General features: G+C 46.0%; 1 protein-coding gene across 3 annotated transcripts in view; it reads right to left on the bottom strand.

Annotated features, from left to right (window-relative positions):
* The window catches only part of CACNA2D3 (calcium voltage-gated channel auxiliary subunit alpha2delta 3), a 1,120,348-nt gene that overhangs the window by 640,262 nt on the left and 465,356 nt on the right, over window positions 1-14,730 (bottom strand). For all 3 annotated transcript variants that reach the window (XM_088478672.1, XM_088478674.1, XM_088478673.1), the window contains exon 6: window positions 8,014-8,176. In XM_088478672.1, coding sequence (XP_088334798.1) covers window positions 8,014-8,176 — 163 coding nt within the window. The remainder of the gene's footprint in view (window positions 1-8,013; window positions 8,177-14,730) is intronic.

Genomic DNA, 14,730 nt, shown 5'->3' on the forward strand with positions numbered 1-14,730 from the left:
TTGTTATTACCCACGTTCATACTAAGTGGTGAACCCATTGACTCCACCATAAATAGACCCCCTGGTGATTAAAATAATATGTGGCATGCCTATATTCTGTGCGCAACTGCAGATGTATCTGCATGCGAATGCTGCGTTACAGTATCACAGTCGCTGACATTGTAATGTAGCATTTTGCATGCATATACGCCCGCAGTCAGGCAGTTGTCATTCTGCCCTGTGACACTGTAACGTAGCATTTCACGTGCAGATACACCCGCAGTCAGGCAGTTGTCATTCTGCCCTGTGACACTGTAACGTAGCATTTCACGTGCAGATACACCCGCAGTCAGGCAGTTGTCATTCTGCCCTGTGACACTGTAACGTAGTATTTCACGTGCAGATACACCCGCAGTCAGGCAGTTGTCATTCTGCCCTGTGACACTGTAACGTAGTATTTCACGTGCAGATACACCCGCAGTCAGGCAGTTGTCATTCTGCCCTGTGACACTGTAACGTAGTATTTCAAAGTGCAGATACACCCGCAGTCAGGCAGTTGTCATTCTGCCCTGTGACACTGTAACGTAGTATTTCACGTGCAGATACACCCGCAGTCAGGCAGTTGTCATTCTGCCCTGTGACACTGTAACGTAGCATTTCACGTGCAGATACACCCGCAGTCAGGCAGTTGTCATTCTGCCCTGTGACACTGTAACGTAGTATTTCACGTGCAGATACACCCGCAGTCAGGCAGTTGTCATTCTGCCCTGTGACACTGTAACGTAGTATTTCACGTGCAGATACACCCGCAGTCAGGCAGTTGTCATTCTGCCCTGTGACACTGTAACGTAGTATTTCACGTGCAGATACACCCGCAGTCAGGCAGTTGTCATTCTGCCCTGTGACACTGTAACGTAGTATTTCACGTGCAGATACACCCGCAGTCAGGCAGTTGTCATTCTGCCCTGTGACACTGTAACGTAGCATTTCACGTGCAGATACACCCGCAGTTGCACACAGAATATAGGCATTCTGCATATCATTTTAATCAGCATAAGCTGCTTGGACGTCCTGTTCGCCTCGATTTGTGAATAGGATGCATTTAAAGGTAAAAAGTTGCATGAAAATTTGCTCGTTACTACCGAGTCACGCCACGACATGGCGCAACTTGAAGGGATGTTTAACGCTCAAGGAAGTAAGATGTATGTGGACACATCTGTATGCTATTTAGTATATGTAGATATGCCTTTTTTAACATAAATTATATCCAATTTGCAGCTAAATCAACAACAGGATATATAGCTCTAGTGAATGTAATAACTGCAATGTAGTTCTGTCTTCAAGCCTGCAGATGGCACTTTTCTCCTTAAAGTACCGTAAGTAAACAACACTAATTTTTGTATATTAATTTACAGTAAGAAAGATAGTTACCTTTGGCAAGTATTTCTTTTTTTTTTTAGCACCTTTATGTATATTTTCAAGCAGATAAATTTAAATACAGTTTCATGAAAATATGGGGTAGGGAAGTAATTAAAATAGTTTTATACAGTAGATAAACACAACATTTGAAGAGCAATGAAAGTTTGTCTGGTAGGAAATAAAAATAACTGTGCCCTAAAGGCAATTACCCGTGACACTAATAGCAATTATAAAATGTCACTAGAGACTATGCTGACGGATATTTGCAGTATAAAACCATTAGTATAATTTTTTTAAGTATCTTTTTAAATATGGTTATATAAATGATTTAAAAATAACAAAAATAACCTTTTTTTTAGAGATAGAATGCAAATATCTGTGTGAATTTCTAAGTTATCTACAGCTTAGGGCTCACATTACTCTCCCTGGATACAATGACAGCAGTGGGATCCATTACTACAGAACTGAAGCAGCTCGCACCATTATAAGATTTGGGTGAGTGGACCAAGCAGACCATCAGTGACCGATCGCCACAATCCCATCTACCACATATTTAGTAGAGATTAGCAGCTTGGATTCAACTCAGTTCTCACTGCTACTTTCAGAACTGAAAACAAAGCAGGTCTGAAAGTCTGAAAGTAGCAGGAAGAACTGAGTTGAATCAATAAGCTCAGTTCGCCTATAAAGTATATGTGCCCAGGGGCGGCAAGAGTGGACGGGGGAGCAGGTACTAATTATCCGGTCCCGGCGGAGGCACGGGTCTGGGGCCACCCTCCCCCTCCTTCTTACCTGTCAACAGCTCAGCACACGCTGCTGTGTGCTGGGCTGGAGTGGGAGACTGCTCGCTGCTGCTGAGCAGCTACAGCAGTCTCCTCTCCTCTGCCTGTGTTTATAAGGGGGCATGGCCACACCTCCCACTACTAGGCCACGCCCCCTTTCCCAGTCTGGCTCTCTAAGGCCCTGTGCCACCACTGGTTGTAAGTATACAGATGTGTCCTCATACATGTAGCCTCAATACGCCATGCAGCGTGACTTGCCTGGCATGAGTGAGCCACCAGTTCCCGTGCTACTCTGCTAGCATTGGGTGTCTTTTGTCGACGAAAATGCGTCTAAGGGCCGGATTCAATTAGAGGCGAAAAGTGCTGTTTGGAGAAAAGTTTCCGCAGATTCTGACTTTCCGCCTGTTTTCAAAGTATCTCCATATTCAATTCCAGGACGATTTCGCCTAAGCGGAAAGTCAATGCATTGTAATAGGCGCAAAAGTATCTCCTTTGAATAGCAGGTGAAAAAAAGTGCAAAATCGTTATTTTGGGGAGCAAATGTGGGGAAATGACTTAGAACCCTTGGGACAGCCCCCCAAAGGACAAATCAGCCAAAAAAAATATTTTAAAACTGACCTCAGAACACCCCTAAAAAGTATTTTAGTTTTGGGGGCGAAAAAGTTAAAAGTGGGGGAACAACTATACAAACTAGTGAAATAGACTTCTTGGGGTGCTGTAAGGAGGGGCCAAGTGTTTGGGATGGCAGGTGTATGTATGAGGGTGGTTTTTCACGTTTTATAAAAGTTGACTTTACAGACATAAAAATATGCTAGCACCCATTTTCCAGTACCCCAAATTTGACTGGAATACTTATTTTCACCAAAAAATACAGCTTAATGCCATTCTTCACCACTTTTGCAAAGACGCTAATAAGAAGCAATTTAAACTACTGAAGTACCCCAAACACTTCTATTAGGGCTATTAGTAATTTAGTACACATCTACATTGGTTCCCTATGCTAGTGCATCTTTTTTTGGGGTACAGACTGATTTCCCCACTTCTGACAGTACTTTCCGCCTGTTCCGCATTCGCTGCTTTCCGTTTTTGCCTGTTTAGTAATTGAATATGGAGAAAAGCGGGGACGCGCACGAATAGTTTTCACCTCTGAAACAGGTGAAGGAGGTGGAAATCGTGAAAAAGAGGGGGGGGCCTTAGCCGCACAGGTTGCACAGATGTTAGTATAAGAATATTAGTGTATAGAAATAGAGAATTGATTCATGTTTATAGACTGGTAGTGAGGAGGTGGAAAGTCAGCCTGGCGAAAATATTCTGACTTTTCGCCTCTAATTGAATACGGGCCTCAGTCTCAATGCAATGCACTGTGGGCGCACCCACAGATTGTGCTGATTCATGATATATGACACTTGTATATCTGAGTGCACCTGAGACTATATACTGTATGAAGCACAACAGAACTTGAAATGAAAAAAGCTGCGTCCACTACATTGTATTACTTCATATTAGGGATGAGCGGGTTCGGTTCCCTGAGAACCGAACCCACCCGAACTTCGGGGATCCGGGGCGATCCGAGCCCAAGCTCGGATCTCCCTGTCTGCCCCGGATCCCTCTCCCGAGGCAAAACCTCGAGATCTGCTGTCGGATCTCGAGGTTTTGCCTCGAGCGGCCATTTTAAAAAAAATGCCTTTGCCTTTAATGGGCAAAGTGCTGATTGGCTGACAGAGCCGTCTGTCACGGCTCTCAGCCAATCAGCATTATGGTGCTCATTTGCATGTAGCACGGACTCGTGAGATCCGTGCTACATGCATCTGTGTGATTGACAGTGACACAGAGCACAGATGGGTCAGTGAGACCCGTCTGTGCTGCTGTGTATTTCAATGACACAGATGCACGCACGGACCAGGAGATCCGTGCTACTTGCATCTGTGTCATTGACACAGAGCACTAACGGGTCCGTGAGACCCGTCTGTGCTGCTGTGGTAAAAAAAAAAAAAAAAACCTGTGTAAAAAGAGAAAAAAATGGCGTGCCCCCCCCCAAAAAAAGAGCAACCAGCCCCGGGCATTAGTGACTCAGTGCTGGGTGTGCTTAAATACAGGGGACAAACGACATAGGGGTCCCCTGTACTTAAACACAACCGGCACTGGGCTAGTCAGAACCAGAGCTGGTTGCCAAAATACGGGGGACAAACGACGTAGGGGTCCCCTGTATTCTGCGCAACCAGCTCTGGGCTCTGATCCGGTCCTGGTTCTGGAAATACAGGGGAAAAAAATGAGTAGGGTTCCCCTGTATGTTCCAGAACCAGCACTGGACTTTTTCTAGCGGGGGGATGATGCCACAGCCAGGGGAGCCCTTTCACCGGGCCCCCCAGCCGCAGCATCAGCCCTGACCGCTAGTCAGCCCAGGCCGGGGATCCCTGGAGAGCTGGGGACCCCCCCAATAAAGGGGTCACCCTCTCCAGGGCACCCCAGGCCCATGCTGATAGCCCGGGGCTATCCCCGCCACCCCTGGTGGCGGTGGGTGGCGGGTTGATTGTGTGGTGTGGTGTAAATAAAGAATATCAAACATTGTCTTTACAAGTAGAACTGCAAGTCCCAGCAAGCCTGCCCCGCATGCTGGTACTTGGAGAACCACAAGTACCAGCATGCAGGGCATTAAGGGCCCACTAGTACCTGTAGTTCACCTGTAAAAAAATGTTTAAAAAAAACACAGGACACACACACCGTGACAGTATAAGTTTATTAAACATACATACACACACACACACACACACATGTACACATACTCACCTATGTAACCTGTAGCATCGGTCCACTTGTCCGGTAAAGTATCCATAGGGGACCTGTGAAAAAAAACATACTCACCATCTCCTATGCGAGGTTCTGTCCTCTTCGTTCCAAAGTAGGCATCCCCGGACTTGGCAAAAAAAAAACCGAAAACGCGATCCACGAGCTTAGTACCGTTCTATAGAACGGTACTTCCCGAATGAGAGCTTAGCGGCGGGGTATCACCATGGAAACCCCACTGCTAAGCGTTCATTGGCTGAGAGAGGTCATCTCCCGTCTCTCAGCCAATGAACGGCTCCCTCCATTGTAGTCAATGGTGGGAACCGCAGGGTAAACTTTAATAACCTTGCGGCTCCCAGCATTGACTACAATGGAGGGAGCCGTTCATTGGCTGAGAGAGACGGGAGATGGCCTCTCTCAGCCAATGAACGCTTAGCAGCGGGGTTTCCATGGTGATACCCCGCCGCTAAGCTCTCATTCGGGAAGTACCGTTCTATAGAACGGTACTAAGTTCGTGGATCGCGTTTTCGTTTTTTTTTTTGCCAAGTCCGGGGATGCCTACTTTGGAACGAAGAGGACAGAACCTCGCATAGGAGATGGTGAGTATGTTTTTTTTCACAGGTCCCCTAGGGATACTTTACCGGACAAGTGGACCGATGCTACAGGTTACATAGGTGAGTATGTGTACATGTGTGTGTGTGTATGTATGTTTAATAAACTTATACTGTCACGGTGTGTGTGTCCTGTGTTTTTTTAAACATTTTTTTTACAGGTGAACTACAGGTACTAGTGGGCCCTTAATGCCCTGCATGCTGGTACTTGTGGTTCTCCAAGTACCAGCATGCGGGGCAGGCTAGCTGGGACTTGCAGTTCTACTTGTAAAGACAATGTTTGATATTCTTTATTTACACCACACCACACAATCAACCCGCCACCCACCACCACCAGGGGTGGCGGGGATAGCCCCGGGCTATCAGCCTGGGCCTGGGGTGCCCTGGAGAGGGTGACCCCTTTATTGGGGGGGTCCCCAGCTCTCCAGGGATCCCCGGCCTGGGCTGACTAGCGGTCAGGGTTGATGCTGCGGCTGGGGGGCCCGGTGAAAGGGCTCCCCTGGCTGTGGCATCAGCCCCCCGCTAGAAAAAGTCCAGTGCTGGTTCTGGAACATACAGGGGAACCCTACTCATTTTTTGTCCCCTATATTTCCAGAACCAGGACCGGATCAGAGCCCAGAGCTGGTTGCGCAGAATACAGGGGACCCCTACGTCGTTTGTCCCCCGTATTTTGGCAACCAGCGCTGGTTCTGACTAGCCCGGTGCTGGTTGTGCTTAAGTACAGGGGACCCCTACGTCGTTTGTCCCCTGTATTTAAGCACACCCAGCACTGGGTTACTAATGCCCGGGGCTGGTTGCTCTTTTTTGGGGGGGTGCACGCCATTTTTTTCTTTTTTTACACAGGTTTTTTTTTTTTTTTTTTACCACAGCAGCACAGACGGGTCTCACGGACCTGGCATTGCTCTGTGCCAATCACACAGATGCATGTAGCACGGATCTCCCGGGTTCGTGCTACATGCAAATGGGCACCATAACGCTGATTGGCTTCCTGTCTGCCACTGCAGTGCCACTCCTAGATGGGCCACGTGTTTGTGCCGCCCCCTTGTGTCGCTTAGCATAGTCATCCAGCTTCCTCGGTACAACCTTTTGGCCTAAAAACAATATTGTGAGGTGTGAGGTGTTCAGAATAGAGTGGAAATGAGTGGAAATTAATGTTATTGGGGTTATTAATAGCGTAGGAACAAAAAAAGGCCCATTTATGTGATTTTAGCGTTTTTTTTTATTTTTTAAGAAAAAATCCAGATCCAAAACACAAAACCCAGAACCCAAAACACGGAAGGGTGGTTTTGGCAAAACCAATCCAGATCCAAAACACGAAGAAAGATCCAGATCCAAAACCAAAACATAAAACACGAAAAGTGTCCGGTGCACACCCCTACTTCATATACAGATTCAGGTGCACACAGTTATACAAGTGCCGCATATCAGATTAATCAGCACAGGCTGCTGGTGCGTCCTAGTCACATTTTCTACAAAGAGGTATAAGGACCCATCTGTATATCTGCACTGTATTGCCCAAAAGACAAATTACTCAATATATTAGTTGATTTATACATCCATCGTGATTGCCACATTGGTAAGTTATTACAAAATATATTTTCAAATATATATTTATTATTTATACAATAAGTATATGAGGGGAGTTTTCATAAAAACTTGGAGAGAGATAAAATTGTGAGAGATAAAGAACCAACCAATCAGCTCCTGTCATTTTTCAAGTACAATGGGAGATCGATTCTAGTGACACAGATCGTGTCGCTATAGCTCGTCCTGCTTAGCCTCTTTACTAAGGTGAAGCAGGAAGCAGTGACAACGGGACTTATTAACATATCGTCTGCCGGAATGGGAGAGAGAAAACTCCCCCCTCCCGCGATCGCTGCAAGACCCCATAGTACATCAGACTACTGCTGATGCGCTGTGTCTCACCTCCTGGTCGGGACCAGTGAGCATGCGCGAGATCTCTCAAGCACCACGAGATCTCCCATGCACAGCCTAGATCCCAGCAACCGCCACAGCCAGGGACAGTGCTGTCCCTGCTGTAGTGGGGCAACGACAACTGCAGCTGTCGAAATTGATAGCTGCAGCTGTCGGAGCGGTCAGTGCCACTGACCGTTGACACATTGGCTGGCACATCGCACGCAATCTTGTAGATAGCAGCATAGATAATGACGGGGGCGCATATTTAACACACAACCACACATGGGAGAGAAGTGATATCAGTGCACATAACCTGGGCTGATACCACTAAACACCATAATGCCCCTTCATACATCTCCCCCATAGTGTGTAAGTGACAGGAGCAGAGTGGTTGGTACTATGGCTCTCACAATTTTATCTCTCTCCATGCTTTTATGAAACCCCCCCCCCCCCTTAATCTTGATTACCACAATTTTTTTCTTTTCTAGGTATTAGTGTTTACACTCAAACAATTTTAAACATACCTTTGTTGTAAACATTGGTTGGCACTTGGACGTCACTTAGAGTGATGTTAACAGGTAAATCATTAAAATGGTCATGGGGTAATAGCAGAAATTCCTTTCCCAGATCCACATAATTCCCATCTTCATCTCGCTCATTTATTAGGACTGCATTGAAGTATTCATACTACAGGGAAAGAAAGAAAATGATCATAATATATACAGTATGTACCCTTTACATATGTTTCATCACTAATAAATGTATAATAATTATGGAATAATTGTAATAAATAAGGGCCAGTTAATGACATGATATAGTATAGTGGGCGTCATGCAGAGTTGCACACATATTTGTACATACAGTAGTTTACGCGCAAAATAACGCATGTAAACATAGCGTATTTGCCCCCATATGTTGAAGTGTAAGCATTGCAATGTCTATGACAGTAGCGTCTGTACCCGGTTTATGTTAGGCATACGTCACATACACTCACAATCCTGATTTTAACCTTTTTTTTTGTGCCTGTGAAATATGCATTCACTGTCAGGTTCCTAAGGGACCGATTTATCATATCCTACATTTTAAATGAGATAATGATTTGATAATATCAACACAAATTTAGTAACAACCGTCCTTGGAAACTGAAGGACCGCCTCCTTAATTCCTGGGGATCAGTGGCAGATCCAGGGGGTGGGGGGGGCACCTATAGCACTCTGCTGCTTCTAGTGTGACTGCGACGGGATGCACATACAGTGTCCCGGCAGTTCTTTTCACAGACACTCTCTCCTGCATTCTCACTGTCCTGTCAGCTGTGTACCGCAGCTCAGAGCACAGCTCCCTGCTGGAACATCTCACAGGCCCCTCCTCTTCCCCACTTACCCTATTGGCAGGGCCCCATCCTGATGCCGCATCTCCCCCTGAGCTGCAGTGCGCACACTGGCCCTTATTCAGAGCCGGACTCTCTGAAAGAGTGCTCGCTCTGAATCAGGGCGTTTTTTTTTTTTTTTGGAGCAGCCTCCTCCTATTGCGAGCGGCCAGGATGATGGTCGCGATGGTCAAGACCATCACGACCATCGGGTTTGCGATGAGACCCTTGTGGTAGGGTCTCGTGGCTGCAAGCCCCAGACAGCTTCTGGCTCTAATAGAGCCGGAAGCTCTCCCACTGACATCACTAGTGATGTCAGTGGGGCCGCCCACAAATGGCAGGCGTTCGCATGGGAACGCCCCGTTTGTGAAGCCACCCCCACGCCACGCCTCCAAAATGGTGCGAGCTGTCGATCAAAATCGACAGCCGCCCCCTTTTGGTGTGAGACCAGGAGCGACGGAGTGCCCATCGCTAGCCGGGTCTCGCGCATGCGCACATCGGCGCCGGCTCTGACGTGTGCATGTGCAGTGGTTTAACATTGACCCGCTCGCGAGCGCTAAGCGCTCGCAAGTGGGTCTGAATCAGGCCCACAGTGCCGTGCCGGAAGGGGCAGCCAGGCACAGGGGGAGGCAAGGTCGTCAAGGTTACCCGGAGAACGCTCCGTCTATGGAGAGGGAGGAACACGTGTGGCTGCAGGATGGACACTGGAGACAGCGGTGGGCGGGCAGGGTGCAAACTACACCATGCAAACGGCAGCAGGGGGCCCCAGGCTCTCAACCCATATGAATGAGCAGTGCGGGCTGCTGGGGCATCTGGCTGCTGCTGCTGGGGCTGAGGGGTAAGTGGCACATTAAATGCATGGAGTAATGACTGCTGGGGTGGGGGCTCCTGTACTGAGCTCACAGCTATAGGGGCTCCACACTCCCTGATATCTCATATCAGGAACTTATAGATACCCTGATACCCTGGGGAGTGAGCCTATCACTGCTGTCATAGTTGCTGTCATAGTCTCCCGAACTTATCCTCGCACCTGCTATTTACATTGTGGGGGTGGAACTGGAGAGGGGAGGAGTTGGGACTGGAGAGGGGAGGAGACAAGACTAAATGGTAAGCCGCCCCCCCCCTAAAACGTAAGTCTAGATCCGCCACTGCTGAGGATGCTTAATATTTATGGGTACTCCCTGAAAAATATGCCTCTATAACACTTAAAAAAACCCACTCTAATACAGCGGGGTACAACTCTCCGGCTCCTGTATAAAATAAAAAAAATTAAAAAATTGCTAAAGGAAAAAAGTACACAAAAAGCCTAATATATGAATTAGCACTGAAGAAAGTACCTATCAGCTTCAGTGATACATTTGCAATATGCCAATTAGAAGCAGTTAGGTACTTGCTCCCCGAACCGTAACTAAGGGTGTGCAGCGGCACTCTCGCTGCCCCATGGCACCTGCCTGTGGCTTGCAGGGGATGCTCTGTGCATGCACCCTGTAGTCTGTGGAGCTACTGGAGCCTCCTTAGGAAGCTCCGGGCAGTGCTCTACTTCCTAGAGATGGCGACCCTGCTCCGAAGGTGTGACAACATGATGTTATGGCATTAGGAGGTGGGGCCTGCACAGGGAGGTATAGAGCCCTATTCCAGCCCTGCTGGCTCCTGTCTTCATCATCAGAGGCAACTACACATGATATAGTATGTACAGAAATATCTGTCTCTGTGCCGGTCTGCATTTCTAGCATGCCGTATTGCCCACAGGGTATGTTAACTATTCCTTCCCTCCCCCATCTTGTTCTCCAGGCACAAGTTGGAGCCAGTGTCATTTTCACGCATATCTGCAAACTCGCATACAGGGGAGTTTTAAGAGAGGAGGGGGCCCGTGTTCACTCCCTGTCCGGAGCCCCCTCCTCTCTCTCCAGCAGCCACCATGCACTGACAGCATCAGTAGACTCCGGGCGCAGGTCACCAGAAAATGGCATGGCAGCCATTTTCCTGGCGATTTCCCAACTGCGCATGTGCAAAACGCCGGAAAAATGGCCATGGCAGCCAATTTCCAGGCGTTTGTATAGTGCCTCTCCAGCCTACGTGGGACTTTCAGAGGTAAGTATTAAAAAGTATTGGTGCAGGGTGTGCGGTGGGACCCTACACCCATTATAGATATGCCCCTGCTTGCATACATGGGGATACTTAATGGGAATGCTCAGAACTATTTTGCAAACTGTTGTAACTTCGACTCTGCATCAGCCTAAATATGATTAACAAAACTATTAAGAAGCCTTTTCTCTTTCCTAGTTTGTTCTGTCCATAATCTCCCTTCTTAAAAGAAAAGTTATATTATCTAAGCAGAGTTGTTTATTTTCATCGCCCTTGGATACAACACATCCCAGCTGTGTGCTTAGGGTAGAATTACATCCACAAAGCACTTTGTGCTGTATCCACATCAGAGATGGAAATGAATAACTGCATATATGATAGAATTGCTTAGGTAAAGAACAGAGGACCTGATTCAGCCCCGCGCGCTAGGATGCGTACGCTCGCACCCAGAATATGCAAATCCGGCACACACCCATCAAGGCAGACGATTGCACGGCAAAACATAAGCATGCCCACAATGTCTTGGCGTGCGATCACTTCGTGTATGAAGATGCCCCCTTGCGCACGTCATCTCCAGGAAGTATATGCAACCATCAGTACATCGGGTACCATCGGATGCGATCGCAGCGCCTGAGGCAGACCATACCCTACCGCAAGCACTGCGAGTACTTCAGTGTCAAAACCAGCCAGGTGACGTTTACTATGATGCTGTCTCTTAATTATGCACACCTTAAACGGTGTTGAGACGATCAGGCATGTCTGCGTTCACACCTCCACTCCCTCGTTTTTAATGGCCAGCCCCTGTTACCACCACCTACAAACGGCTTCTCCTGTCACTCACTCTGCTGGGCAGTCCATGCGCAGTGAGCGAACTTTTCCCGATCTCTCGCACTGGTTCGTGCACGCACACTGCTATGCATGCGCACAATGTGAAAATCAGCCAGCTACGAGCAAACGCATCCTAGTGAGCGGGTCTCCAGAGAGCTACAAACATAACGCAATGTATTTAGTAATATTTGTAGAAGTGGGAATATATACCAATACATTTAAATAGAAAAACTAGCAAATTTATATAATATATACAAACACACACATATATATATATATATATATATATATATATATATATATATATATATATATATATATATAAGGAATGTGCGCCAACCCCTGTGTTTTGGTTTTGGATCTGTATCTCCTTCAAGGTTTTGGATCTGAATTTGGTTTTGCAAACCACCCTCAAGTGTTTTGGTTTTGGATCTGGATTTTTTAAATAAAAAGTTTCAAAAACAGCTTAAATCATGCAATTTATGTAATCCAAAACACGAAATTCGGATTTAAAATCCGAATTCCGAACAGCAAACAAATCAGAACTGCAAGCCAGATTTACCCGGATCTTCTCAGGAGATTAGAACCGCAACTCGGATTTACCCAGATTCACGAAGTTCTGGTGGATACGGATTCCTGGAGAACCGGACCACACATCTCTTATATATATACAGTCAGGTGCATAAATATTGGGACATTGACAGAATTTTCATATTTTGGCCTCTATTCACCACCACAATGGCTTTGAAATGAAACAAACAAGATGTGCTTTAACTGCAGACTTTCAGATTTCATTTGAGGGTAAATACATTCAAATCAGGTGAACGGTGTAGGAATTACAACGGTTTCTATATGTGCCTCCCACTTTTTAAGGGGCCAAAAGTAATGGGACTATCAACTCAAAAGCTATTTCAATTAAGCAGGTAAAAAGTCTGGAGTTGATTCTAGTTGTGACATTTGCATTTGGAATCAGTTGCTGTCGACTCTCAATATGAGATCCAAAGAGCTGTCACTATCAGTGAAGCAAGCCATCATTAGACTGAAAAATCATAACAAACCCATCAGAGAGATAGCAAAAACATTAGGTGTGGCCAAATCAACTGTTTGGAACATTCTTAAAAAGAAAGAATGCACCGGAGAGCTCAGCAACACCAAAAGACCCGGAAGACAACGGAAAACAACTGTGGTGGATGACAGAACAATTATTTCTCTGGTGAAGAAAAACCCCTTCACAACAGTTGGCCAAATCAAGAACACTCTCCAGGAGGTAGGTGTATATGTGTCAAAGTCAACAATCAAGAGAAGACTTCACAAGAGTGAATATAGAGGGTTCACCACAAGATGTAAACCATTGGTGAGCCTCAAAAACAGGAAGACCAGAGTAGAGTTTGCCAAACAACATCTAAAAAAGCCATTACAGTTCTGGAACAACATGAACAACATCCTATGGACAGATGAGACAAAGATCAACTTATACCAGAGTGATGGGAAGAGAAGAGTATGGAGCAGGAAAGGAACTGCTCATGATCCAAAACATACCACCTCATCAGTGAAGCATGGTGGTGCTAGTGTCATGGCGTTGGCATGTATGGCTGCCAATGGAACTGGTTCCCTTGTATTTATTGATGATGTGACTGCTGACAAAAGCAGCAGAATGAATTCTGAAGTGTTTCGGGCAATATTATATGCTCATATTCAGTCAAATGCTTCAGAACTCATTGGACGGCGCTTCACAGTGCAGATGAACAATGACCCGAAGCATACTGCAAAAGCAACCAAAGAGTTTTTTAAGGCTAAAAAGTGGAATGTTATGCAATGGCCAAGTCAATCCCCTGACCTGAATCCGATTGAGCATGCATTTCACTTGATGAAGACAAAACTGAAGGGAAAATGGCCCAAGAACAAGCAGGAACTGAAGACATTTGCAGTAGAGGGCTGGCAGAGCATCACCAGGGATGAAACCCAGCGTCTGGTGATGTCTATGCGTTCCAGACTTCAGGCTGTAATTGCCTGCAAAGGATTTGCAACAAAGTATTAAAAAGTGAAAGTTAGATTTAGGATTGTTTAGTTGGTCCCATTACTTTTGGCCCCTTAAAAAGTGGGAGGCACATATAGAAACCGTCGTAATTCCTATACTGTTCACCTGATTTGAATGTAATTACCCTCAAATTAAATGTGAAAGTCTGCAGTAAAAGCACATCTTGTTTGTTTCATTTCAAAGCCATTGTGGTGGTGAATAGAGGCCAAAATATGAAAATTCTGTCAATGTCCCAATATTTATGCACCTGTCTGTATATATATAGCTAGCTCCTATATATACTGTACTTAGGTGGTTCACAAGCATAGCAAGATAACTTCTCACAAAGGACATTCTGTCCTCGAGCATTGTGCAGTTGTTTATACACTATTTCAGAGCAGAAGATAAGCCGGAAGAGTTTTTGACAAATGTATTGATTCTTTTTGACCTACTGCGAAAAAAATAGATGCTATGAGAATGCAAAGCCTCCTCCACCAATCCTTATCTGTATGTGATGGAAGACTTGTGGGGAAACTCAAGCTAATTAACACAGATAAAACTAATGAGAATGGCCATTTGTTCCTCAAATAATCTGTACAGTTTAATCCCATCTTCTAATTTTAACAAAAAAAAAAATCCCAGAGGTCTGACATTCACTGAGCATTAACTCTTAGGGCTGCCTGGTAGCATTGCCGGCCCTGCCTAGAGCAGCCACCGGTTTCCTGCTGATGGTCAACATTATGAATATTATTAATGAATGATGGATGTAGTATTACTGTAGTTATGACTGTGTTTTACTATAGACGCAAATAGCACATACACTACTGTAGGTTTGCGGCTGAACCTCTCAGCTTTGGTGAATTAAATGACTTGTTCATTATCAGGGCCGGATTAAGTTGGGCAACTAAATTGCAGGGGCCCCCTCCAATATATTCGACACCCACC

Source organism: Taudactylus pleione, unplaced genomic scaffold (assembly GCF_031769625.1).
Source record: "Taudactylus pleione unplaced genomic scaffold, aTauple2 ptg000217l, whole genome shotgun sequence".
Taxonomy (NCBI): domain Eukaryota; kingdom Metazoa; phylum Chordata; class Amphibia; order Anura; family Myobatrachidae; genus Taudactylus; species Taudactylus pleione.